Here is a 27,184-nt window from a genome sequence, read left to right as displayed (position 1 = left end):
TTCGAAAGCATGTAAAAGTGCAATAGATAAATAGGTACCGCTCCGGTGGAAAGGTAAACGGTGTTTCTGTGCACTGCTCTGGTTCGCCAGAAGCGGCTTAGTCGTGCTGGCCACATGACCTGGAAGCTGTACCCCGGCTACCTCAGCCAATAAAGCGAGATGAGGGCGCAACCCCAGAGTCGGCCATGACTGGACCTAATGCTCATAGGACCTTTAAAGGACTCCTGGACGTTTGAGTCCAGTGAAAGGCAACTATGGGGTTTTGGCACTCATCTCGCTTTCAGGCCGAGGGAGCCGGCGTTTGTCCGCAGAGAGCTTTCCGGATCATGTGGCCAGCAGGACTAAACCGCTTCTGGCGCAAAGGGACACCGTGATGGAAACCAGAGTGCACAGAAACGCCGTTTACCTTCCCACTGGAGCGGTACCTATTTATCTACTCGCACCGGCGTGCTTTCGAACTGCTAGGTTGGCAGGAGCAGGGACAGAGCAATGGGAGCTCATTCCATCACGGTGATTCGAACCACTGACCTTCTGATTGGCAAGCCCAAGAGGCCCAGTGGTTTAGACCACAGCGCCACCCAGTAGGACTGGAGGACAAGCCTTCTCGTAGCTTTGTAAGGGTATTTTTGACAAGAGTTGATTCCTCACTCCAGACATTTCTTGACTGTTAGCGCCGTGGAAAGAATCCCTCGTGTCCTTCTAAGGCTGGACTTCCAAAAAAGAGGGGCGTCACGGGCGAGACCTTCCTCCTCTCACCCGAGGGGTCCTCCTTCGACATTTCAACATGCTCTCCCACTCATGCACAGCGAGCGTCGATAAAAACACCGGCGCGGAAAATGCGGGACTCACAGATGCTAATCTCACCGCGGCAGAATAATAGAGTTTTCATTAAGACTCGATAAAGGGAAGCCAAGCTGATTCCTTGGTGGGCCACAAAAGTAATTATCTCTGTCGTAACTTTCCCCTGATGCACTTGGTGCAGAATGTAAATCAGGTGAGGGAAGAGGAGGAAGGAAGGAAGGTTGCCTTCACAGCATGGAGAGCTTGCTTTGCTCTCGTGCAGGTCGAATTTTGCTCCTCTCCTCCCTCAAAGCATTAAGATAGCAAGGAAGTGTGCAAGGACTTACCGTATTTTTTGCACCATAACACTCACTTTTTTCCTTCTAGAAAGTAAGGGGAAATGTCTGTGCGTGTTATGGAGGGAATGCCTACAGGTGGCGGGGGGGATCTGCTTCAGTCATGAGCAGAGGATCCATGGTTCCCCTTCCTTCCCTCCTCCGTGGCTCGCTTTGAAACAGCAAAGCGGGAGAAGAGCCGCTGAGTGGGGAGGAGAGAGGGACAGAGAGCCTGCTTCTTTAAAGGAGCAAAGCGGGAGGGGAGAGCAGCCGCTTACACGAGTGTAAGCGGCTCCTGTCCGGTTGGTTCCTTTAAAGCAAGCAGGCTCTCTGTCCCTCTCTCCTCCCTACTCAGCTCGCTACATAGCAGCAAAGTTTTTCAGCTCGCTAAGCCGGGGATGAGCGGGGAGGAGGGAGAAAAGCAGAGCCTGCTTGCTTTAAAGGAGCAAAGTGGGAGAAGAGAGGAGCCTTCTCCCCTTATACCCCTCTTCTGCATTATTAGCAGCATCCTTCTCCACACACCCCACGCATGCTCCTTGTCCCTTGAGTGCTTTTCCTCCCCTCCCCACTTAAAACGTGGTTACAAAGCATGGATCCACATGGATCTTCAGGATTTTTGTACCGGGTCACCCCAAATTCACCATCAGATCACATAGTATGTCCATGGCTACATCTTGCACCAAAACAATCACGCACCCACTGTTGCCTGGCGCCGCAGTGGTGCAAAAATGTGGTTACAAAGCATGGATCCACATGGATCCTCAGGATTTTTGCATTGGGCTACTCCAAACTCACTGTCAGATCACATGTCTGTGGCCACAGCATGAACCACAAAAATCATACATCCCCTGTTTCGTTTAGAATATTTTTTTTCTTGTTTCCCTCCTCTAAAAACTACATGCATGTTATGGTTGGGTGCGTGTTATAGAGCGAAAAATACGGTACCTTATACAGCGCCGACATCGATGCAGACCCAACAGCATACGCGACCCCGATAATCGAATCGCCCTGAAAACCATCTGCGTACGCCATCATGACGATTCCAGTGATGGCCATGATTGCAGCAACTATCTGCGTAATCCACAAAGAAAGAAATTTAGAGTAATTTTATCACTTGGAAAGAGATGCCGTGAGGTTTGTCGGTTGGTTTGTTCATTAAATTTGCATACCGGCCTTCATCCGTAGATCTTAGGGCAGTTCACAATGTAAAAAACACAAAATACTAACTAAAAAATAAAAAATACTAAAAAAATAAAAAATGAACACAGCAATAACCTCCCCCCCCTTAAAAAAACCCCCACATTTAAAAGGGCATATAATGTTAATTAGCCAAACGCCTGGTGAAACGTTTTCACCTGGCACCTAAAAATATATAATGAAGGCCACAGGCAAGCCGCCCTGGGGAGAGCATTCTCAAAATGGGAAGTCACCACAGAAAAGTCCCTGTTCTTGTGTTGCCACCCCCTGGGCCACATGAAGAAGGGCCTCAGAAGATGATTTTAGGGTCCGGGTAGGTTCCTATGGTGAGAGGCGGTCCTTGAGGTATTGAGGTCCTGAGCTGTTTAAGGCTATAAATCGAAACCAGCACGTTGAATTGGGCCCAGAAACTAATTTCTCTCTCTCTCTCTCTCTCTCTCTCTCTCTCTCTCTCATATTTTCCCTCTGAATAGGGGGCTCTGAGTGGGGACAGACCACCATAATGGAAGCACAGGCCAGTGGTTCCCAAACTTTTTTGGGACACTGCTTCTGCCCCTGTTCCCTGTTCCCTGTTCTTATTCAGAATAGTGCTTTGCAGGACTCCCTAAGGAAGGACTCGATGGCCCTTTGGTCTCTTCCAACTCTATGATTCTATGATTCTAGGTAATGGCTAAATAAAATTCAGAACAGTAACAATTAATTGCACGTTTACTCAAAATCCAGTTGAAACTATTCAGCTTAATTCATTCAGCGAAATGGATGAACTTCGTCCTGCGATACCAGCTTTGCAAAGTCTAATAGTCATTTATATCGCTTAGCGTTCCCCACCCCACTGCCCACTTTGGGACCCCCACCCCACCCGGTGTAGACTATGGGGACAACAAGGGGGTTGTCTTGGTAACAGTATATCTGAAGGAGCGTCTCCACCCCCATTGTTCATCCCAGACACTGAGGTCCAGCTCCGAGGGCCTTCTGGCAGTTCCCTCGCTGCGAGAAGTCAATTACAGGGAACCAGGCAGAGGGCCTTTTCGGTGGTGGCGTCTGCCCTGTGGAACGCCCTCCCACCAGATGTCAAAGGGAACAACAACTACCAGACTTTTAGAAGACATCTGAAGGCAGCCCTGTTTAGGGAAGCTTTTAATGTTTGATGCATTACTGTATTTTAGTGTTTTGTTGGAAGCTGCCCAGAGTGGCTGGGGAAGCCCAGCCAGATGGGCGGGGAATAAATAATAAATTATTATTATTATTATTATTATTATTATTATTATTATTATTATTATTATTACAGTGCATCCCCTCTTTTCATAAAATTCGGTGGAGGGACTTTTTCAGGAAGAACTCTCTGACAGTATGGGCTGTTCAACAGCATAGGTTGAATGGCCATCAGTCATGGATGCTTTAGCTGAGATTCCTGCCTTGCGGGGATGGACTAGATAACTCTGGTGTAGCTTTCCAACCCTACAATTCTTTGATTCTTTGATTTTTAAGGATATTTTAGATTTAAAAGCAATTTGGGCAAGGCTGCTCCCAAACCAGATTTGTTTCTGTTATCGGTCTTTTGCAATGGATGAAGGAATGACGGTTTTGGGGGCTAACAGGGAAAGAGGAGTACTCATCAAGGACTTTGTAAGGTACACAGTGTGAATGGGAACCTGTGGCTGGTGTGTGTTTCTCGACGGTGCAGGCAGCCTCTGAGATCTTGCTACATCTTTGTCACTTGCCTATTTATGATAGCACACTGTCATTTGGGTGAGAAATCGAAAGATTCCATCAACGGTGTCTCCAGAAAATGTTACACATCACTTGGGAAGACAGGTGAACTAATGCCAGTCTACTGGAAGAAGCAAAGATCACCAGTGTCGAAGCAATGATTCTTCAACATCAACTCCGTTGGACTGGTCATGTTGTGCTGATGCCTGATTGTCATCTTCCAAAGCAACTACTCTATTTCCAACTTAAAAATGGAAAGCATAATGTTGGTGGTCAACAAAAGAGGTTTAAAGACTCTCTCAAGGCAAATTCTTCAAAAAATGTTGCATAAACACTGACAACTGGGAAACACTGGCCTGCGAGTGCTCCAGTTGGAAAACAGCCTTTACCAAAGGTGTCATGGGCTTGAAGACACTCGAACTCAGGACGCAAGGGAGAAACGTGCTAGGAGGAAGGCACGCTTGGCAAATCCACACCGTGATCAACTCCCGCCCTGGAACCAATGTCCCCACTGTGGAAGGGCGTGTGGATCTAGAATTGGCCTCCACAGTCACCTATGGACTCATTCTTAAAACCGTGTTTATGGAAGACAATCTTACTCTGCTATGAGGGTTCGCCAAAGAAGAAGAAGAGGAAGAGGAAGAAGAAGAGGAAGAGGAAGAGGAAGAGGAGGAGGAGGAGGAAGAAGAAGAAGAAGAAGAAGAAGAAGAAGAAGAAGAAGAAGAAGAAGAAGAAGAAGAAGAAGAAGAAGAAGAAGCAGCAGCAGCAGCAGCAGCAGCAGCAGCCATGAGCCAACTTGGGCTACACTCTGAGGAGGAGACTGCTTCTTGAGGAAGAGCCTTGGAGCCATGAGAACCTAAGAAGAAACTTCCTGCTGGACCAGGCCCATGGTCCATCTAATCTAGCATCCTTTTTTTACAGTGGCCAACCAGATCCCCATAGGAAGCCTGCAGGCAGGACCCGAGTGCGAGAGCCCTCTCCCATCCTGTGGTTTGCACCAACTGATGTTCAGCTGCATTACTGCCTCCAAGCAGAGCAGAGTCGGCCACGATAGCTTTAGCCTCTGTGAATTTTCCTAATCTTCTTCGAAAGCATTCCACCACAAATTCATTCTCCAAACACCCACATTTCTGCTAAGCAGTTTCCCTTACTATAATGCTCTTTTGTGCAGGCGTCTCCCCACTTGAGCTCGTGCGTAACGTGTGGCACCGCAAAATAATCGAATAAATTGATTTAAAACTGCAAAAAGCTGCGTAAAGGGCTAGAATGGCCCAGAAAGAGCGGCGAAACTGCAAGAATTGTGCAATAATTGTGGGAAAACAGCTAGCTATCGCAGGGGCCTTGGCAGCTGCAATTCCAGGAGCCTGGTGCACCGACCTTCGAGACCCGGGGAGAGTTGGAGTTTGAGAAAGGAGGTCTGGAGGGAGCAATTGTGGTGGAGTTTGGCGGATTTTTAAAAGAGTTTTTCAAGGGTTTCCTGAGGTTTACGGGCTGTTTACAGGTTTTTAGGTGGTGTTCCCCACCATATATGATTTCACATATACGCATGGTTCCCAGGAACATAACCCCTGGGTTTGTGGGGAGACGCTTACAAAAAAACATGCCCTGCCTTTTGTGTTGCTATTGTCGCCATTACTTGGATACAATTTCCCCCTCTAGAGGACTAAAAGAGAGAAACAGTTGCACTGTGATAGAGACAGAGAAGTGGGATTTTCCACTTGCAACTTTCCTGTGGGAACGACCTTGAGTTATGAGCACTCCACAGGAGGAAATAACAACAAGAAGCAAATCAAAACAAACTCAAAAGCAGACCCAAAGAAGAGGCTCCACATCAGGAGCTACAGCTGTACAGGAAAAAGGAACAACAGCATCAATGGAATCTATGACACAGGCACTGCTTAGAATAAACAAGTCTTTAGAAGCACTTACCAAGCAGTCCACAGAGAACTCTAGGAAATTGACAGATAATTCTAAGAAATTGACAGAGCTGACAACAAGACTAGACCTGAACACAACGGCAATTGCAAATAACACAGATTCTATAAACCGTCTTGTGCAAGAATCTACAGAAACGAGAAAAATAGCCGAGAGCGCAAGGAGCACAGCCGAGGACACCAGGGGAAAGTTTGTACCCATTGCAAAGAAAGTCAACGAACATGATTCAGCTTTGGCCTTTTTGGAGCTAGAGAGGAAAAATAAGAATTTGAAATTAAGATCAGTACCAGAGGAAGAACAGGGTAACCTGGGAGACTTCCTGACAGATAAATTCCAAGAATTTTGGATTGATGAACTAGGAGGGGAAGAGGAGCAAGAATTTGCAATTACCTCAGCCTTCCGGATTGGCAGAAAACAAGGCAAGAAACCAAGGGATTGTTTAATCACCTTAAGATCCAAAGAAGAAAGGGATAAAATATTGAACCTACATTTCCAGAAGGCCCTGATTGTTAAGAATTCCCAGGTACAGATCTTCAAGGATATTCCTAAGCACTTCCTAGAGGTGAGGTTTCAATTTAAGACTTTAGCAGATTTGCTGAAAAAATATAATATCCCATTTAGGTGGGAATTTCCACAAGGATTGTCCTTCAACTTCAAAGGGAAGAAAATTAAGATCAAAACAACTCAAGATAAAGACCAATTTTTGGAGAAATACTTTGAGGACTTTGAGAAAGGAACTGTAGACGAGAGGGAAATACCAGACATAGCAAATCTATCATTTGGACTTGCCCCAGCACCTACTGACGAGGAACAAGAACTTGGAGCAGTCGGCGGAAAAGCAGCCCAATAACAGAAATGTCTCTGCAATTTTTGAGTTGGAACTGTCACGGCCTGAACCATCCCCGAAAAAGAGGACAGGTGTTTCATATACTAAAGAAAGAACATCTAGATATAATATGTTTGCAAGAAACCCATATTGCCAGGATAAACAGAAAACTTTTGATAAATAAAAGATTGGGACAAGAATTCATTTCTTCTGACAAAGTTAAGAAAAGGGGAGTTGTGATTTATGTGAAAGAAAAATTAGAACCAAAATTAATTTTCAAGGATGAACAAGGAAGATTTCTGGCAGTGGAAATTCAAATTCAAGGAGAAAAAATTCTGATTGTAGGAGTTTATGCACCTAATGAAGGGAAGGCCGAGTTCTTTAAGAAATTGCATGAGACGTTAATGGATTTTATGGACTTTAAAATAATATTTATGGGAGATATGAACGGAGTAGTCTCCACAAACATGGATAAAGCGCAGAGACAAACGATTTCCAAGGATGGGAGACTGCCAAAGACCTTTTTTGAACTGACTGACACCATGGACTTGATTGATATCTGGAGAACAAGGAACCCTCTAGAAAGAGAGGGGACCTTCTTCTCTGAAGCAAAAATGACATGGACCAGGATTGACCAAATATGGATTTCCAGCAATCTGGTACCAAGGGTTAAAAAGACAGAAATCTGCCCAAAAACTTGTTCCGATCACAATGCAGTAAAGATGGAAATGAAGCTGACAACAACTGGAACCTTCAGATGGAGAATGAATGACACCCTGTTTAAAGATGAAACAATCTACAAAAAGGCCCAAAAGACATTGAAGGACTATTTCGAGATAAATTTAAGATCAGAGGTGGAAAGAAGAATAATATGGGATGCAAGCAAGGCCGTAATGCGAGGCTTCCTGATTCAGCAAAACTCCATAAAGAAGAAACAACAGAATGAGAAGAAGGAAAAAATCTGGAATCAAATAAAAGAAGGAGAGAAGAAATTGAGGTCTAAACCTAAATCTCAGGAGATTCTAAGAGAAATAAAGTACTATCAGACTCAATATATGGAATTGGTGAATGAGGAGATAGAATGGAAAATAAAACAAATGAGGCAAAAATCATTTGAATCAGCAGATAAATGTGGGAAATTGCTATCATGGCAACTGAAAAAGAGACAAAAGCTGAACACCGTGACATCCCTAGAAGTGGATGGTAAATTTATCAATAAACCAAACGAGATTAGCAATTGTTTCCAAAGTTATTTCAAAAAGTTATATGCTCAAGGGCCAAAGAAAGAACAAGAGATTGAAGAATTCATTAAAAAATATGGACTCTCAAAGATTTCTGAAAAAAGCAAGAGGACTTTAAATGAGAAAATTACAGACCAAGAAATAGAGGGTGCCATCCAAAAAATGCAACTGGGAAAATCACCAGGACCAGATGGACTGACGGCCAGATACTACAAAGCATTGAAGGAATGGTTAATACAACCATTGAAGGAAGTATGCAACCAAATCTTAGAGGGGAAAAAGGCTCCCGAATCGTGGAAAGAGGCATTCATCTCACTTATACCAAAGACAGAAACTGAGAAACACCAAGTTAAGAACTACCGCCCTATATCACTCTTAAATGTGGATTATAAAATTTTTGCAGAAATTTTAGCAAAAAGATTTAAAAAAGTGTTATCAGAGGAGATTCATAAAGACCAAACAGGCTTTCTCCCAGGGAGATATATGTCAGACAATGTGAGAAATATTATAGATATATTAGAACTCCTGGAGATGGAGATAAACAGAAAAGCAGTGTTGATCTTTGTGGATGCGGAGAAAGCCTTTGACAATATTTCTTGGACCTTTCTAAAGAGGAATCTCCATGGGATGGGGGTAGGCCATAATTTTGAAAATGGTATAAGTGCAATATACTCTGAACAAAAGGCTAAATTAATTGTGAACGGTATGGTTATGGATGAGATTCCAATAGAAAAAGGGACACGACAGGGATGCCCAATATCCCCTCTATTATTTATATCTGTCCTGGAGGTATTATTGAACATGATCAGAAGAGACCAGCTGGTAGAAGGGATAAGACTCGGAACTAAACATTATAAGTTAAGAGCTTTTGCAGATGATCTAGTTTTAACTCTGCAACAACCAGAAGCCAGTACGAAAAGAGCTTTAGAACTTATTGAAATATTTGGTCAAATGGCAGGTTTTAAATTAAACAAACAAAAGACGAAGGTGCTGGGGAAAAATCTAACGATCGAGGAAAAAGATAGCTTTCAAAGAGAAACCGGTTTAGAAATAACAAAAAAGGTGAAATACCTGGGGGTGAACTTAACATCAAAAAATGTGAACCTATTTAAAGATAACTATGAGAAATGTTGGTTGGAGGTGAAGAAAGATCTCGACATATGGTCTAGGTTAAGACTCTCCTTGTTAGGCCGAATTGCTGTTATTAAGATGAATGTATTGCCGAGAGTGTTGTTTTTATTTCAGACATTACAAATTTTGGACAAAATGGACTGTTTCAAGAAGTGGCAGAAAGATATATCTAATTTTGTCTGGCAGGGCAAAAAGCCCAGAATAAAATTTAAGATTCTAACTGATGCAAAGGATAGAGGGGGCTTTGCCCTGCCGGACTTAAGACTTTATTATGAAGCAGCAGCTTTTTGCTGGCTGAAGCAATGGCTACTTCTGGAGAATACAGACATTTTAGATCTAGAAGGATATGATAACAACTTCGGTTGGCATGCATATTTATGGTATGACAAGGTAAAAGTGCATAGAGGCTTTAAAAACCATATTGTCAGGAAAGCATTGTTTAATGTATGGAATCGTTATAAAGATTTGTTGGAAAATAAAACCCCCAGGTGGTTGTCACCCCTGGAAGCTAAAGCGGTAAAAAAACTTAATATGGATTCAGACTGGCCAAAATACAGTGAAATTTTGGAATATGATGGTGAAAAGCTCAAATTACAGAGCTTGGAGAAATTAAAACCTAAAGTCAGAGACTGGTTACATCACCAGCAGATTAATGAAACGTTTAAGCAAGACAGGAAAGTAGGATTTCAGAAGGAGAGGTCAAAGTTAGAAACGGAACTATTGGAGCCCAATACTAAGAATTTGTCTAGAATGTATAATTTGCTGCTGAAATGGAACACCCAAGATGAAACAGTTAAATCAGCAATGATTAAATGGGCACAAGATATTGGTCATGACATTATGTTTGCGGACTGGGAAAGGTTATGGACCACAGGCATTAAATTTACGGCATGCACTGCCTTAAAAGAGAATATAATGAAAATGATCTATAGGTGGTACATGACCCCAGCCAGGCTAGCAAAGATATATCATTTGCCCAATAATAATTGCTGGAAGTGTAATGAATGTGAAGGAACTTTTTACCACCTTTGGTGGACCTGCCCAAAGATTAAGGCCTACTGGGAAATGATCTATAATGAAATGAAGAAAATTCTCAAGCGGACATTTGCTAAAAAACCAGAGGCTTTTCTTTTGGGCATGGTCGACCAAATGGTACCAAAGGAAGACAGAACATTCTTCATGTATGCAACCACAGCAGCAAGAATTCTACTAGCAAAATATTGGAAGAAGCAAGAACTACCCACTCTGGAAGAATGGCAGACCAAGGTGACAGAATTTATGGGATTGGCAGAGATGACCGGCAGAATCCGTGACCAGAGGAGAGAGACGGTGGAAGAGGACTGGAGAAAATTTAAAGTTTATCTTAGGAACTGTTGTAAAATTTCGGAATGCTAAAATGTCAAGGGATATAAGATAGAGAATTATAGCTGTTAAATCTTAAATCTAAATAAAATATAAAGAGAATCAGTTATGAATTGGAATGAAGGATTGCTAGAAATGCTGTCTTAAAAAAAAAATAAGGGTGCAGTGAAGGGAAGGCTTGGGGAAGTCGTGTTATGTATGTTATTGTATGTTATGTTTTAGTATGTTATGTTATGTCATTGTATGTTATGTTATGTTTTTATTTTGTTATATTTGTGAAAATGAATAAAAAATATTTTTTAAAAAAAACAAAAAAACATGCATTTTTGTATACAGTGGTAAAGGTAAAGGTAAAGGTAAAGGGACCCCTGACCATTAGGTCCAGTCGTGACCAGCTCTGGGGTTGCGGCGCTCATCTCACTTTACTGGCCGAGGGAAAGGGTCATGTGGCCAGCATGACTACGTCACTTCTGGTGAACCAGAGCAGCACACGGAAACACTGTTTACCTTCCCGCTGGAGCGGTACCTATTTATCTACTTGCACTTTGACGTGCTTTTGAACTGCTGGGTTGGCAGGAGCAGGGACCGAGCAACGGGAGCTCACCCCGTCGCGGGGATTCGAACTGCCAACCTTCTGATCAGCAAGTCCTAGGCTCTGTGGTTTAATCCACAGTGCCACCCACAGTGATACCTCAGGTTAAGAACTTAATTCGTTCTGGAGGTCCGTTCTTAACCTGAAACTGTTCTTAACCTGAAGCACCACTTTAGCTAATGGGGCCTCCCGCTGCCGCAGCACCGCCATCAGGCAATTTCTGTTCTTATCCTGAAGCAAAGTTCATAACCCAGGGTACTATTTCTGGGTTAGCAGAGTCTGTAACCTGAAGCGTCTGTAACCTGAGGTACCACTGTAAATTCCTTGGCTGTAGAACTGCACCTCAAAATTCAGAGAAGTGCAGATATTAAAATACAAACGGAACCAAATTTCTCCCTCCACACTCTCCACTCCAGCATCCTAGATGCCTTTGGGAAGCCCACAAGCTGATCTTGAGTGTAACAGCCCCTTTCTCCTTGCAATTCCCCACAAATATGTACGAGGCCATCCCAGCTCCTTCATTCTGCATCAAGGCACAGAAGCCATCCTCCTCCATCAGCTCACCCCACCAGTTTGCTTATCTGCCTCATCTAGTTTATATGTGTGTTCATTAAGGGGCAGAGTAAATTGGACAGAGAGAACCATGGAATAAACACTGGAGCAGGAAACTCAAATCAGTTTAATCAACGGATTAACCCACGAAAGCTTTCGTTCAGTTAATTTGCCGTCGGGAGGACAATTTTAACTGGCGAGGGCAAACATTAATTGACAGTGCTGCGAGTTGAAAAGATGCACGGGTTATTTTGGGAGAGCATTTGGGGCTTTGTTGTGATACAGAAATAGAAATCAGGAACGGTGGAATTAATGAAAGCCTTTCCTTTTAATACTGATGGGCAGCATTTGCTTCTTAAACAATCCCTTACAGCACACATCTTTCAATCTTTCCGAAAGGGTGCTGTGATGGGATAATGAGCTGCTTGTGCGTAAAAGCTTGATCCCTCTGGGGTTTGGCTGGTCACCCAAACCTAGGCACTAACGGAGCCCCCAAAGCATGACTCTGTCAGTCGCTGGTAGAATCCGACAGTGGGCGTCTACGGAACTTACTCCAACATAAAAGCTGTTTGACGGACATACGCCTCCTGGACTCTTTGCGTGACAGCTTCCGGCGAGGGGTGGGGGTTGCTAAAGGGGGTCTTGTTACCTCCTCACTGTTCTCACTAGAAGTATCCCAGAGCCTCTCCCCCGATTCCCTTTCCGCTGGAACTCCTGCTCTCCCCCTACTGGTTCCTTCTTCTGCTGTGGAGTCTCTCCTATTCTCCTGGAGCCTCTCCACCACCTGTCCCTCCGATGGCAGTTCCCTGACAGGTGCCTTCTCAGTGGTGGCGCCCGCCCTATGGAATGCCCTCCCATCAGATGTCAAGGAAATAAACAACTATCTGACTTTTAGAAGACATCTGAAGGCAGCCCTCTTAAGGAAAGTTTTTAATGTATGATGTTTTATCGTTTTTTTAAAAAAATATTATTACCATTAATTCTGTTGGGAGCCACTCAGAGTGGCTGGGGAAACTCGGCCAGATATTATTATTATTATTATTATTATTATTATTATTATTATTATTATTATTAAATGTGCATAATAAGACATCTGAAGGCAGCCCTGTTTAGGGAAGTTTTTAATATTTAATGCTGTATTGTTTTTAACACTTGATCGGAAGACGCCCAGAGTGGCTGGGGAAACTCAGCCAGATGGGCAGGGTATAAATAATAAATTATTATTATTATTATTATTATTATTATTATTATTATTATTATTCCACTATCATTAATTCTAAGGGAAATATTTCCCACCATGTCCTTATTGGCATCGGTGATACTAGATACAAGGCTGATTAGCTGTATTTCTTCATTTTGCACAATGGCTCTGATTCATACACTCTCAAGAATACCAACACCCACCTTGGTTTTTACAGAGAAGGAAAAGGGACCCAGTTCTTGGGAGGTCAGGTGAGTGCCTCTGCGCCCCCCACCCCCCAATAAGGGTGAAATTGTACTAGCAATGTCTACACAGTGGCGTAGCGTGGGGGGTGCAGGGGGGGCCGGCCGCACCGGGCACAACATCTGGGGGTTAGGGTTAGGGGGCGCAAATCCACGGGTTAGGGGGCGCAAATTACTTGCCTTGCCCCGGGTGCTGACAACCCACGCTACGCCACTGTGTCTACAATCCAACTTTTACCAGTCATTCTTCCAGTTAGTTTTCCTTAAAAATGTGTTCCTGAGGAGTTAAAGAAGGATACAACCCCGGTTGTATGCAAATAAGTTTGCATTACAGTGGAACCTTGGTTCTCGAACGTAATCCATTCTGGACGTCCGTTCAACTCCTGAAACTGTTCAAAAACCGAGGCGCAGCTTCCGATTGGCCGAAGGAGCTTCCTACACTCGGAGGTTCGGCTTCCGAAAAACGTTCCAAAACCGGAACACTTACTTCCGGGTTTTTGGCGTTCGGGAGCCGATTTGTTTGACAACTAAGCGGTTTGAGAACCAAAGTACCACTGTGTGTGTGTGTGTGTGTGTGTGTGTGTGTGTATTAGTGGATTAGTTTTCCCATTGTTGTATCTCAGTTTCCTCACCAGAGGGCAACATTTATGAGACGTGGAAGAATCACAAGGAAAAGTGACCTGATGGTGAGATTTCTCCATACAAATGACTCCCATGAACGCAACCCAAGGTTTTCAGAATCGCCTGGGGGCTGTTAACTGAAACCATTTCTACCAAAGTTGATGCCCCTTCTGGTTATATTCACTGCAAAGCCAACATGGTGCATGGCCTACCCACAATGGGGAGCGAGAACGAGAACGAGAGGGAATGGCGGAGGTCATTACCCTTACACCCATGAACCTGTCCTTCAGTACAATCCAGGAGAGCAGGAAGACAAAGGCTTTGTTGCAGCAGAATAGGGCCGAGACGTCCGTGGCCGTCAGCTTCTTCAAAGCCAGCAAGTAAAGGTAGTTAGTCAAAGTCCAGAGAATAGAAAAGGGAGCTGTCCTTTTAAGAAAGAGTTTCAGCGTCAGACCATCCTCGCCAAAGATCCGACTGCATTCCCTGCACACACAAGGGAAAGAAAACAGGAGTCTTAAAATCCAGGGTGTGGACAAACACACAAAAATAAATGTCAAAGTGTGACCTGAGTCCAGCATCTTCCCAGCTTTGCGTTTGCTTGATAGATGGGCCTTCGATCAATTCTACCAAGGAAGACTCCTCGCCATCGTAATGGAACCAGCATGGCGTAGTGGTTTAGAGTGCTGGATTAGGACTTGGAAGGCCAGGGTTCGAATCCCCACTCGGTCATGAAACTTTTACTGGATGTGACCTTGGGCCAGCCAGTGCCTCAATAATAATAATAATTATTATTATTTTTATTTATAGCCCGCCCATCTGGCTGGGTTGCCCCAGTCACTCTGGGCTGCTCCTAACAGAATATTAAAAACACAATAAAACAGCAAACATTAAAAACTTCCCTAAACAGATGTCTTCTAAAAGTCAGATAGTTGTTTATTTCCTTGACATCTGATGGGAGGGTGTTCCACAGGGTGGGTGCCACCACCAAGAAGGCCCTCTGCCTGGTTCCCTGTAACTTGGCTTCTCGCAGTGAGGGAACCACCAGAAGGCCCTTGGAGCTTGACCTCAGTGTCCGGGCAGAACAATGGGGGTGGAGACGCTCCTTCAGGTATACTGAGCCTAACTACCTCACAGGGTCATTGTGGGGATTAAATGAGGAGGGTCATTGTGGGGATTAAATGAAATAAATGATAGGCCTACCTGATTTTTTTGATTGGAGATTGCTTTTCCTGCGCCGTTGCAAGATGCCCGGAGTAATACACTGGGAAAAACATAATGTTCCAGTTTGTGGAAAACCAAGTCATGAAAAATGGGTAATCAAAGTTCTTGTATGTGATTTTGACAATCTGCGTTGTTCCGACCCAGGAGGAGGAGACGGAGAGGATGATCAGAAACCCCCAGACAATCTTGAGGAACGTGGACGTACAGGACTCGCACCGCGTCTGCACGTGGCTCTCCTGGCTGCCATTTTCCCCGTGGCCCTGGGTCCCGTCTTCCCCTGCAAAAAGAGGCAGTGGTGACTGTTAAAGGGGGATCGAGACCACCTCCAATATCGGAAAGGAGGAACCCCAAGCCACACAGCTGGTATTGAAAAGAGGGCATGGAATCAGATGCATTTGCAGATTGAAAGCGAGCAGCACCAGGCCAGAGAATTCTGGGAATCTGGTTCACACTAGTAACCTGGGTCATGCACAAAGCAAAACCATGGTTGTTTAGCCCAAACGCTGTTTGTTTGGACATCTGAACCCAGCCCAGTAGATGAAGGATTGTGTGTTTTCTGGCAACAAACCATGACCTGGAGCGATGGTTTGCTGATGGCCTGCAGACCGTGGATCACTTTAGAAATGGTTTGCTGTTACGTCTGAGCCTGACAGCCTTGCAATGGAGGCACAAGGAAAAAGCAACCCAATCTGCAGGCTTCTTTGTGAGATGACTTGAGGTTTGCTGAACAAACCATGGTTGAGCATTATGTGTGACTGCCCCCAATGTCTGAAGCCTCTAGAGAAGGCTTTTTGTGCTATGCCTGGGCCCAGAATGGTTCCTGGGTGGGGCAAACACTCTCACTGTATGTTTTTCATATGTCTCTGCCTGCGGCAGCCGTTTCCCCCTCCACTGCTTTGCTTGTACGTAGTGCTGATTCCAGGGTTGTTGTGGTGGTTTTTTGGAGGGGGGTGTCAGATGCAGTCAAAATGGCCTCAATGGACCCCTCCCTCCCTGACCAAACCCATCTCCCTTGTCCCGGTCACTGTTTCCTCACCTTCTCCCTCTGAGCTCAGTTCACAGCACCACCCCAAAGGAGACCTCAAGGCAAGGAGACAAGGCAGTCTTGCCCCAGGCTCCTTCCCCCAGAAGCCTCCAAGTGGTTGACAAAGAGCAATCTGAAATGGAATGTGGCCCCCCAGGTCTGTCTGCCTGGCCCCCAGAACTTTCCCTAGGCCACACCCCTCCTAGGCCACACCCCTTACCCAGTGTTTTCCCTTTGACTGGCATATGTCAGTGAACTCCGGTGGTGATGCGTTCTACTTGCTTGGACGGCGCATAGGGAAGGGTCTGAGTGAGTCTGCACAGAAACTATCCTACTATACAAAAGCAAAATTCACATTGGTTGCCCTGCCCACCTTTCCCCTGGCCCCGCCCACTGCTAGCATGTGACCACTGACATACCGCTTTGCTTGCAATCAGTGTGTGCCCCATAACTTCCTGCCGAAATATTGCACCTTTTAACAACAACAACAATTTATAATTTATACCCCGCCCCTCTGGCTGGGTTTCCCCAGGCACTCTGGGTGGCTCCCAACCGATATTTAAAATACAATAAGAGATCAAACACTAAGAACTTCCTGAAACAGGACTGCCTTCATATGTCTTCTAAAAGTCAGTAGTTGTTTATAGTGGAACCTCGATTCTCAAACGTCTCCATCGACGAACATTTTGGAACCCAAACACCGAAAACCTGGAAGTAACTGCTCCCGTTTTGAAACAATTTTTGGCAGCCAAATGTGCTACATGGCTTCCTATTGATTTGAGGCTTCTGTTTTCAGTTTTTGGTTTTCAAACGTTTTGGAAGTCAAACGGTCTTCCGGAATGGATTGCATTCGAAAACCAAGGTTCCACTGTATTTCCTTGACATCTGGTGGGAGGGCGTTCCACAGGGCGGGTGCCCTCTGCCTGGTTCCCTGTAACCTCCCTTCTTGCAGAAGGCCCTCGGAACTGGCACTGAACGATGGGAATGGAAACACTCCTTCAGGTATACTGGGCCTTTGAGGCTATTTAGGGCTGTAAAGGTCAGCACCAACACTTTGAATTGTGCTCGAAAACGTACTGGGAGCCAATATAGGTCTTTCAGGACCGGTGTTAAAGTTTCAGCGGCTGCTCCCAGTCACCACAAATATTCTGGTTGATGTTTCTCCGGTCCAGCTTTCGTTGTGCTGTAGTGCAACAGGACCCCTCCAGATGTTGATCAGTGGTCGTCTTGGGTACTAAAGTACCCTGCATGAGTTCAAAATTTGGCAACCTCCTTCCTAGTCCCCCTACTTCCTTCCCAATGGTGAGTAAGGGGGCGCCAGGCTTTGGGAAGGAGGATCAGGCTCTGGCAGGGTCCTAGAGCCCTCCCACCTCCTCCCCAAGGCTGGGAAGATGCTAACCAAGCTTGGACTTTACTGGATGATGAAGATTTGGCTTGAATTGGAAAATGAAGAACGGAGAGACCTCCCTATGTGGAGACCTGAAGACCTATGGATTACAAATTTGATCAAGATGGAAGTTGGAGCTTTTGGGACATTTAGATTCAAAAGGATTAAGAAACAAGATTTGAGCTCCACTTTTGAATATAGAGGTCTGGCTGGAAGAAAAATGGACATTATCAAGACAGGGTTTCTCCGAGATTTGAGGTTTTATATAAAGGACTACCAAAAAAACTGGCAAAGAGGAACTGAGAGAGAATTGAGAGCCTCGGATGTAAGGTCTCCAGGCTGAGAGCAGATAGACTGATAAACATTGGGGATTGAAACCGGGAAAGGGGGGGGGAGTTTGGGAATCCAAAGGGTGTATAACTATATTTTGATTTCTTCTTCTTTCTATTTTGTTTTGTTATGAGTACAAAAATGGGGAAATTGTGGAAGAGAACAGGGGTCGATCTTAGAAAAAGATTCTAAAGTATAAAGACTGAGGTTTATAGGGTAGAATTGGTTATATAAAATGAACTAAATATAATAATGAACTAAATATAATAAGGTTAAAAATTGGGGATAAGAACTTGTTGAATCAAATAAACGGAATTGGAATATAAGAAGGGGAGGTGTGGGGAAGTCATGGAAATATGTCATTGAAAATAAGGTTTAAAAGGTGAATATTTTGTTTGTTTGTTTGTTTGTTTGTTAATTTTTCTTTTCTTTTTTCTTTGTTCCTTTCTTTTCTTTTTTGTATTTCTTGAAAATTTCAAAAAATATGTTTTTTTTTAAAAAAAGATGCTAACCAAGCTTTGGGAAGGAGGAGGGGGGACTCTGGGACCCTGTCAGATCCTCGTCTCTCCATCCCAAGGCCCAGAGCCTCACTTACCGGGCTTCGAGATGGCGCCCTCACCCCCGGCTCAGTGTCTGGTGCAGACCTGTGGTAATATAGGGGTACCAGTGAGCAGGGCCCTCTTACCCATAGGCACTAGGGGTGTGGGGCACCCAGGCGCCGGGCTCTCAGGGGCGCCAGGCCAAGAGTCCAGGGCCCGAGAGTTGAGTCCGCAGAAGAGCCCGCCTGTTAGAGCGCTATGGTGGGCTCTTCTGCTGTGGGCGGCTCTGCACCGTGAGTTTGGGGGCAACAGAGCCAGCGAGACGCTGAGGTGGCCAGCCAGCTCCACCCTCCTGCGCACCTGGGACTGGGCAACCTGGGGCCGGTGCCAGACGGATCTTTGCACCCCGGTGCCACATATGCTTAAGACAGCCCTGCCTGTGAGGGAAGCATTGCAGAACAACTAACAATAAAAAAATAAACAGGGTTGTAATACAATGGCTGGGACGCGGGTGGCGCTGTGGGTTAAACCACAAAGCCTAGGACTTGCCGATCAGATGGTCGGTGGTTCAAATCCCTGCGACAGGGTGAGCTCCCGTTGCTCGGTCCCTGCTCCTGCCAACCTAGCAGTTCGAAAGCATGCCACAAAGTGCAAGTAGATAAATAGTCCGACGGGAAGAAAAACGACGTTTCCGTGCACTGCTCTGGTTCGCCAGAAGCGGCTTAGTCATGCTGGCCACATGACCCGGAAGCTGTACGTCGGCTCCCTCAGCCAATAAAGCGAGATGGGCGCCGCAACCCCAGAATCGGCCACGACTGGACCTAATGGTCAGGGGTCCCTTTACCTTTACCTAATACAATGACTATTGCAATCGACACAAGATAATATCACCAGGGCAACTATATGTAAACAAAATAAACTCCCATAAAAAGGACAAAAGTAGTTTCTTTCCCAAATAGGTTTTGTCTTAAACAATAGCAAATGCAGTGAAGCCTCCTTCTAACTGAAGGACATCGTCTTTCTATGCTCCTCCCGATGGAAACATGCAGATGGGGACACATATACCCCTACTTTAAGTCGTTTACACACTGTCTTCTCTTGTATATTATTTATTACAATGCTCGATGATTAAGCTCTTTTACAACGAAACCTCTGATTACCGGAATGACGTCTGAGCACTGAACCACTGATATATCATAAGTGGACTCTTTATTACTGTGTTTGCAATTGTTCAATATAAAATCTATTTTGGAAACAGAAGAAATGAGCACTGAACCACTGGTATGTTACAAGTAAACTCTTTACTGTGTTTGCTATTGTTTAAGATAGCACCTATTTAGGAAAGAAACTACTTTCGCCATTGTTTGTTTACAGATTCAGATGTACCTTGGTTGTCAAACAGAATCTCTTCCAGAACTCCATTCGACTTCCAAAACGTTCGCAAACCAAGGCATGGCTTCTGATTGGCTGATGGGTCCCAATACCAACAGCCAGAACAGACGTTCGGGTTCCAAATAACGTTTGTGGGGTTCGGGAGCCAAAACGTTTGAGTCCCAAGGCATTCATCAACCAAGGTATGACTATAGTTGCCTTGGTGATACTATATTGTGTCGAACAACTAATAAAGCAGAATATTGTGTGTGGGCAGTCCAGTCCAGTGGTATCTCGGGTTAAGAACTTAATTCGTTCTGGAGGTCCGTTCTTAACTTGAAACTGTTCTTAACCTGAGATACCACTTTAGCTAATGGGGCCTCCTGCTGCCGACGCGCTGACTCAGCACAATTTGTGTTCTCATCCTGAAGCAAAGTTCTTAACCCGAGGTACTATTTCTGGGTTAGCAGAGTCAGTAACCTGAAGTGTCTGTAACCCGAGGTAAAAGGTAAAGGTACCCCTGCCCGTACGGGCCAGTCTTGACAGACTCTGGGGTTGTGCGCCCATCTCACTTAAGAGGCCAGGGGCCAGCGCTGTCCGGAGACACTTCCGGGTCACGTGGCCAGCGTGACAAAGCTGCATCTGGCGAGCCAGAGCTGCACACGGAAACGCCGTTTACCTTCCCGCTAGGAAGCGGTCCCTATTTATCTACTTGCACCCGGAGGTGCTTTCGAACTGCTAGGTTGGCAGGCGCTGGGACGGAACAACGGGAGCGCACCCCGCCGCGGGGATTCGAACTGCCGACCTTTTGATCGGCAAGCCCTAGGCGCTGAGGCTTTTACCCACAGCGCCACCCGCGCCACCCGAGGTACCACTGTATAAATCCAGCACTAACGCATTATCACCATTGCTTCAGAGACACGTTGCCACACAAAACCACCAGCCTGGAGAGGCCCAAGGTCAGATTAAACACTTTGCCCAAAATGACGTTATTCGTATTGCTGTCTGCTGCAGGTGAAATTACACAACTTAAGCAATCTGCGTAATTCGTTATGGAAAATTATGTTGTCACTTCACTATTGCACCATATTCTTTTCAACGCAAAGGTAACGCAGCACACATGAGTGGAGAGACAGCCAACTACGTATCATCTGCAGAGCAAAAGCAACAACAACAACAAACAATGAATACCCACTGAGACTCCTTTCCGTTCGGGACGTGGGTGTACTTCATGCTTTGCGTGGTGCTCCCAGCTTCAATCCCTGATGCTACCTCAACTTGAAAAAGTCTCCAGGATGAAGGGACAAGAAAAAGCCTTCTCTCACCGGAGGCCCTGGAAAACTGCTCCCAGTCGTAGGCCAGAGGTCCCCAGCCTTCTGTGGCGTTGAAAATGTGCCAAGGGCACATTTGGAAATCTAAGAAACTGCCACGGGCACCACAAAGCACCCATTTCACAGCATGAAAGCTGGCAATATAGTGGTACCTAGGTTTTCAAGCATCTCGGAAGCCAAATGTTTCGGTTTTTGTACACCGAAAACCTGGAGGTAAATGATGTTATTTTTTCAGTTCCCTTTGCGCCTCAGTTTTCAAACGTTTTGGAAATTAAACAGTCTTCCAGAATGGACTACATTCGAAGACCGAGGTACCACTGTACTCTGAACCTCCTTGCCCTAAACAATAGATAAAACATCGGCACCCCCCCAAAAAAACCAAAAACATAGGAATCAAAGCCCGCTACCCCTCCCAAAAAAACACACAGGCAGCTACTCAAAATATCCTCCAAAAAAGCAAACAAAAAGACCCCCCCCCCAGTCCAAATCTCAATTTCTAACAATCTCAAAAATGGGTCCTTCCTCTGGTTTTCTCTCTTCTTTCTCTTCTCTCCGCCTATGAATGAAAGAAAAAGCATCGCTGCTTCGGTGGCAGAACTGAACTGCCTTTCAGAGGCCCCCGGGACCCGATATAGCTCCACCTCTGTCCCCGGGGCTCATATGTCCTACTTGAGAAGTCTTCTGCGATGCAACTTGCTTGCTGCAAACTTGCAACGTGACACGACACATCTCATTTTGACCAGCCATCCTTCGTACCCGCCCCAAAAAACCCATCTGCAAGAGACGGGTATGAATCAACCTGGGACACTCTGCAAAAGAAGCAGGAACTCTACCACTGGGCTATGAGCCCACCATATTTTGCGTTAGTTTCTTAACTCAGGGGTAGTAGACCTCAGGTCCAGGATTCAAATGCAGCCCTCCAGGCCTCTTGCCCTTGGGACTCTTTGCAGGCCACACCCCTCCCCAAGCCACACCCCTCGGCGTTCTCTGCACCCTCCACAGGGGTCTTTGCCTGGCTGGAATTTGCCTCTGAACTGGGCTGGCTGGAGGACAGAGAGCGGAGTGTCTTTCTTCACACAACCTTCCTTCCGTTGCTGTGCCACTCCCAAAATATGTAGGTCCAGTGTAGGGGTCAGTGAGAGCTAGCAGATAGAGTTTCAGATCAGGACCTGGGAGGCCAGGGTTCGAATCCTGACTCGGGCATGAAGCTCACTGGCTGACCTTGAGATTGTCACCGCCTCCTCTCAGCCTAACCTACCTCACAGGGTTGTTGTGGGGGATTAAATGAGAAGGCCACCTCAAGCTCCTTGGAGAAAAAGGTGGGATATAAATGCAATTATTATTATTATTATTATTATTATTGGATGCGGGTGGCGCTGTACGCCAGCTCCCTCGGCCAATAAAGCGAGATGAGCGCCGCAACCCCAGTGTCGGTCACAACTGGACCTAATGGTCAGGGGTCCCTTTACATTATTATTATTATTATTATTATTATTATTATTATTATTATTATTATCATCTTCATCATCAACATCATCATAAATAATAATAAACTATTCATGCCTTGTTGGGACAGGGAAGGCTTTTTTCAAATTTTATTTTGGTACCCAAGGCACAACAGGAAGCCGTGACGCTCAGGCTACGGGGTGCCTACCTGATCTGTTCTGCCTCTCTCCTCTGCCGTGCCGGCAAAATCCGGAGGGACTTCGACTCTGCAGCTCTAGAATGGGAGCAGCAGAATCTTCAGCGGCAGACAAGGGGGAATGTTGCCTGCGGAGGCCACTCTGCGTGTTGGGGCAGTTGGCTCCCGGCTTGCATCGGACGACAGAGGATCGTGAGGCACCTGGGGAGAAAGAGGCGTGCATCAGTTTGGCGGATAAGCTCCCCAAAATTGGGAGGGCAAAGGACTCGGCCGGTGCAAGCTGGCCTGTTTGGGCAAACGGGGATCCACTCCACAAACCCTCAGCCAGCCCCCCAACCTACCTGCCCAGGGAGCTGGCCTATCAGCCTCCTCCTCCATCTCAGGGCACATGAACACATTATATTTAAAGGCACTGTGATACCACCTTAAACAGTTGTGGCTTCCCCTCAAAGAATTCTGGGAAACGTAGATTGTGGCTGGTGCTGAAAGTTGTGGGAATGTGGCCTCTATTCCCCTCGCAGGGCTACAATGGTAAGAGGGGCTGGTTGATTAACCTGTCTGGGAACTGTGGCTCTGGGATGGGACCCTCAACAAACTACAGCTCCCAGAATTCTTTGAGGGACGCCATGGTGAACATCATGCTTTAAATGAATGCTGTGCATGTGTCCTTAAGTGTTGCCCTTGTAGAACTCAGCGGGGAGGAAGGTGGGAGCAAAACTAGAATTAGTTGGCTCTGGCCTCAACCCTGTCATTGGTACAGTTGGTTTGTCTGCCTTCCACTCTACCAGTCCAATGGGCACCAGATACTTGGCTCATATTGTCCTCTATCAAATCATTTGCGTGTGTGTAAGAAAACTGTCCACCTGGAAACAAACCGCCGTCAATTGAAGTGCCACGATATGGTAACTCACGGACCAGAAAACACTCTTATTGCATCATCTGGAACCAAAACAAATCAGAAGAACGTTTCTACAAAGGCATGCAATTATGTGTGTATGTGATTGTGCATGCGCAGGACAGCCTCTGCCCGTGTGCAGATGACAACAGTGAGCCTCACGCTAGCTCACTTACAGATAGGTAGCCGTGTTGGTCTGCCATAGTCAAAACAAAAAAAATTCCTTCCAGTAGCACCTTAAAGACCAACTAAGTCAGTTCTTGGTATGAGCTTTCGTGTGCATGCACACTTCTTCAGATGAAGTATCTGAAGAAGTGTGCATGCACACGAAAGCTCATACCAAGAACTGACTTAGTTGGTCTTTAAGGTGCTACTGGAAGGAATTTTTTTTGTTTTGGCTAGCTCACTTGAGTCCTTTCCACCGGCCTTCTCAACAAGGCAGATAAGTCACACTGTGGGTGTGAAAGTCAAGTTTGGGAGGTGCCCCAATGGCCATGTTTGTAGGTCTTCTCGGCACTTCCAGGAGTCCTTTTCCTCACGGTGGACAACCTTGGCCAGACTTGCTTGAGGACTTCAATATCCAAAGATATGGTCTCAGCTCCAGAATTATTATTTTCATGAAACATATTCCACCCTGAGCCCCTGAGAAGCAAGAGCTGGGAGCCACCATCCCATAGAAAGCACCTTCTCACAGTCTTCTGGTGATGGCAGTTTTGACCCAGGTGGAATTTCCCATTTTCCCATGCTGGGAAGTATCTCAAGTATCTTTGCTGAAGTTGATGCCATTTGCTCAAACTGGTCCAGGGAGTCCTTGCTAGACGCATCTGACAGGTTAGGTGGGGACATAAGCCTGGAATGACGGCATCGTCCACGGCCGTTGCCTCTTCTCATTTTGGCAGATGCATTTTGAGGTTACAGCAGAGAGGGAGGACGGTAGCTCAGAACCCAACCCAACTACTCCAGTCCCCTTTCTTAATCAGACTGAACATTTGCAGCATCTAATGCTACAAAAGCATATGAGTTGCAGAAGAAGAAGGAAAGGTTGGTACTGTATATAAAGGTAAAAGTAAAGGGACCCCTGACCATTAGACCCAGTTGTGTCCGACTCTGGGGTTGCGGCGCTCATCTCGCTTTATTGGCCGAGGGAGCCGGCATACAGCTTTCGGGTCATGTGGCCGGCATGACTAAGCCGCTTCTGACAAACCAGAGCAGCGCACGGAAACGCTGTATTCCTTCCTACCGGAGTGGTACCTATTTATCTACTTGCACTTTGACGTGCTTTCGAACTGCTAGGTTGGCAGGAGCAGGGACCGAGCAATGGGAGATCACCCGTTGATTCGAACCTCTGACCTTCCGATTGGCAAGTCCTAGGCTCTGTGGTTTAACCCACAGCTCCACCAGTGTCCCTGGAACTGTATATAGGGGAGAGCAAAATATATGTTTTCCAAAGTTATAGATGAGTCAGTCTCTTGCAGCAAAAGCCAAGGAGTGTTGTGACTAGGGATGGCAGCAGATTCAGTAGATTCAGTAGTGATTATATATATATATATCACATGTGATTTTAACCAGTATAAACATACAACAACAACAAATTCAAAATCCAAATATCGAGATTACTCTGAATCTCCTGACTTCCCCCATCTCTTCCATGGGTGCTAGTGATAATATTTACAACTGCATACCAATACTATCCAAGCTTTATCCTTCAAAATTATCCATAGTAAAGTAAAGGTAAAGGGACCCCTGACCATTAGGGCCAGTCATGGCCGACTCTGGGGTTGCGGCACTCATCTCGCTTTATTGGCTGAAGGAGCCGGCGTACAGCTTCCAGGTCATGTGGCCAGCATGACTAAGCCACTTCTAGTGAACCAGAGCAGTACACAGAAACACCGTTTACCTTCCTGCCGGAGCAACCCTCTCAGTCAATTTTATCACCTCTGCCACTCGATTTACCAACCCTTAAGGATAGAGATGACACCCTTTTTGTGCCACCAGTTTTTTTCCAGCCATCAACATACAGTGGTACCTCGGGTTCCATACGCTTCAGGTTACAGACTCCGCTAACCCAGAAATAGTGCTTCAGGTTAAGAACTTTGCTTCAGGACGAGAACAGAAATCGTGCTCCAGCAGCGTGGCAGCAGCAGGAGGCGCCATTAGCTAAAGTGGTGCTTCAGGTTAAGAACAGTTTCAGTTTAAGTACGGACGTCCGGAACGAATTAAGTACTTAACCCGAGGTACCACTGTACTCTGCACATGCTCTCCTGGGAGGGTGAAAGACAGGAACAGTTAACCATACAGGGTACCAACAGGAGGTCTACTCTGTCCAATCCATAAACTTCTCATGTCTCTGCAAGGAGGTGGCTTTCCAAAGCTTTTCCTACATTATCAGGTATTATTTATCAGCACTATTTATCATCAGCTCTGTTGCCGCCACTCAGCAGTCTCACATCCCTGTAACATCCAGCTTCGCCCTGATTGGGCAGGAACATTGTTGTTGTTGTTTAGTCGTTTAGTCGTGTCTGACTCTTCATGACCCCATGGACCAGAGCATGCCAGGCACTCCTGTCTTCCACTGCCTCCCACCTCCCTCTACTCATGCTGGTAGCTTTGAGAACACTGTCCCACCATCTCGTCCTCTGTTGTCCCCTTCTCCTTGCACCCTCCATCTTTCCCAACATCAGGGTCTTTTCCAGGGAGTCTTCTCTTCTCATGAGGTGGCCAAAGTATTGGAGTCTCAGCTTCAGGATCTGTCCTTCCAGTGAGCACTCAGGGCTGATTTCCTTCAGAATGGAGAGGTTTGATCTTCTTGCAGTCCATGGGACTCTCAAGAGTCTCCTCCAGCACCAGAATTCAAAAGCATCAATTCTTCGGCGATCAGCCTTCTTTATGGTCCAGCTCTCACTTCCATACATCACTACTGGGAAAACCATAGCTTTGACTATACGGACCTTTGTTGGCAAGGTGATGTCTTTACTTTTTAAGATGCTGTCTAGGTTTGTCATTGTTTTTCTCCCAAAAAGCAGGCGTCTTTTAATTTCGTGGCTGCTGTCACCATCTGCAGTGATCATGGAGCCCAAGAAAGTAAAATCTCTCACTGCCTCCATTTCTTCCCCTTCTATTTGCCAGAAGGTGATGGGACCAGTGGCCAATGAATGCTGCAAATCAAATCTAGGCTTTCTTTTCCTCCCTCCCTTTCTAAAGGGCCAAATCTAGACTTGGTCTGCGAAGGCTCTTTGCATAATTGAAAGAGACGGCCGGCATTTACCTTGAGAATTGCAGAGGCGGCGAAACAGGCAGCCTCAGAATTCAGCCCACGAAGGACTTGGCGGAAAGGTTAGGCTACCTGGCTGCTGGAGTCGCAGCTGATTTATTTATTTCGCCCCTTTCACAACCAAAGGTGTCTTCAATATTTAAAAAAATCCAACGTCGAAGTTTTTGCCAACCTGTTTTCTTAATCCCCTGCCCCCCAAAGAATGGGGAGCTCTGACCAGCTCTTTATCGTCTTTAATTCGGTGACACTGCTTGACCGGGGAAACTATTCTTCCCAGATGTTTGAGAAGCGACAGCTTATCAATATTTCATCCTACAGCAGCTGCGAAGCTCCAAACTGTCTCCTTTCAGACTGACACAGCTAAGTGTGCTGCAAGGATGTGCTTTGACCCTCAAGGTGAACCGATGCATTCTGGTAAATGTTCCAAGGGCTTCATTTATTTATTTCT

General features: G+C 45.8%; 1 protein-coding gene across 5 annotated transcripts in view; it reads right to left on the bottom strand.

The window, feature by feature from the left end:
• Positions 1-27,184, bottom strand: part of SLC35F4 (solute carrier family 35 member F4) — a 144,785-nt gene that overhangs the window by 7,896 nt on the left and 109,705 nt on the right. For 3 of the 5 annotated variants that reach the window (XM_083735852.1, XM_083735854.1, XM_083735853.1), the window contains exons 2-5: positions 22,583-22,771; positions 14,926-15,223; positions 13,989-14,208; positions 2,061-2,186 (exon numbers count right to left, since the gene is read on the bottom strand). In XM_083735852.1, coding sequence (XP_083591978.1) covers positions 2,061-2,186; positions 13,989-14,208; positions 14,926-15,223; positions 22,583-22,771 — 833 coding nt within the window. The remainder of the gene's footprint in view (positions 1-2,060; positions 2,187-13,988; positions 14,209-14,925; positions 15,224-22,582; positions 22,772-27,184) is intronic. The other 2 variants (XM_083735855.1, XM_083735856.1) reach the window with 1 other exon arrangement.

This window comes from Podarcis gaigeae (assembly GCF_964106915.1).
Source record: "Podarcis gaigeae genome assembly, chromosome: 1".
NCBI classification, from domain to species: Eukaryota; Metazoa; Chordata; class Lepidosauria; order Squamata; family Lacertidae; genus Podarcis; species Podarcis gaigeae.
This window is presented reverse-complemented; position numbering and strand designations above follow the sequence as displayed.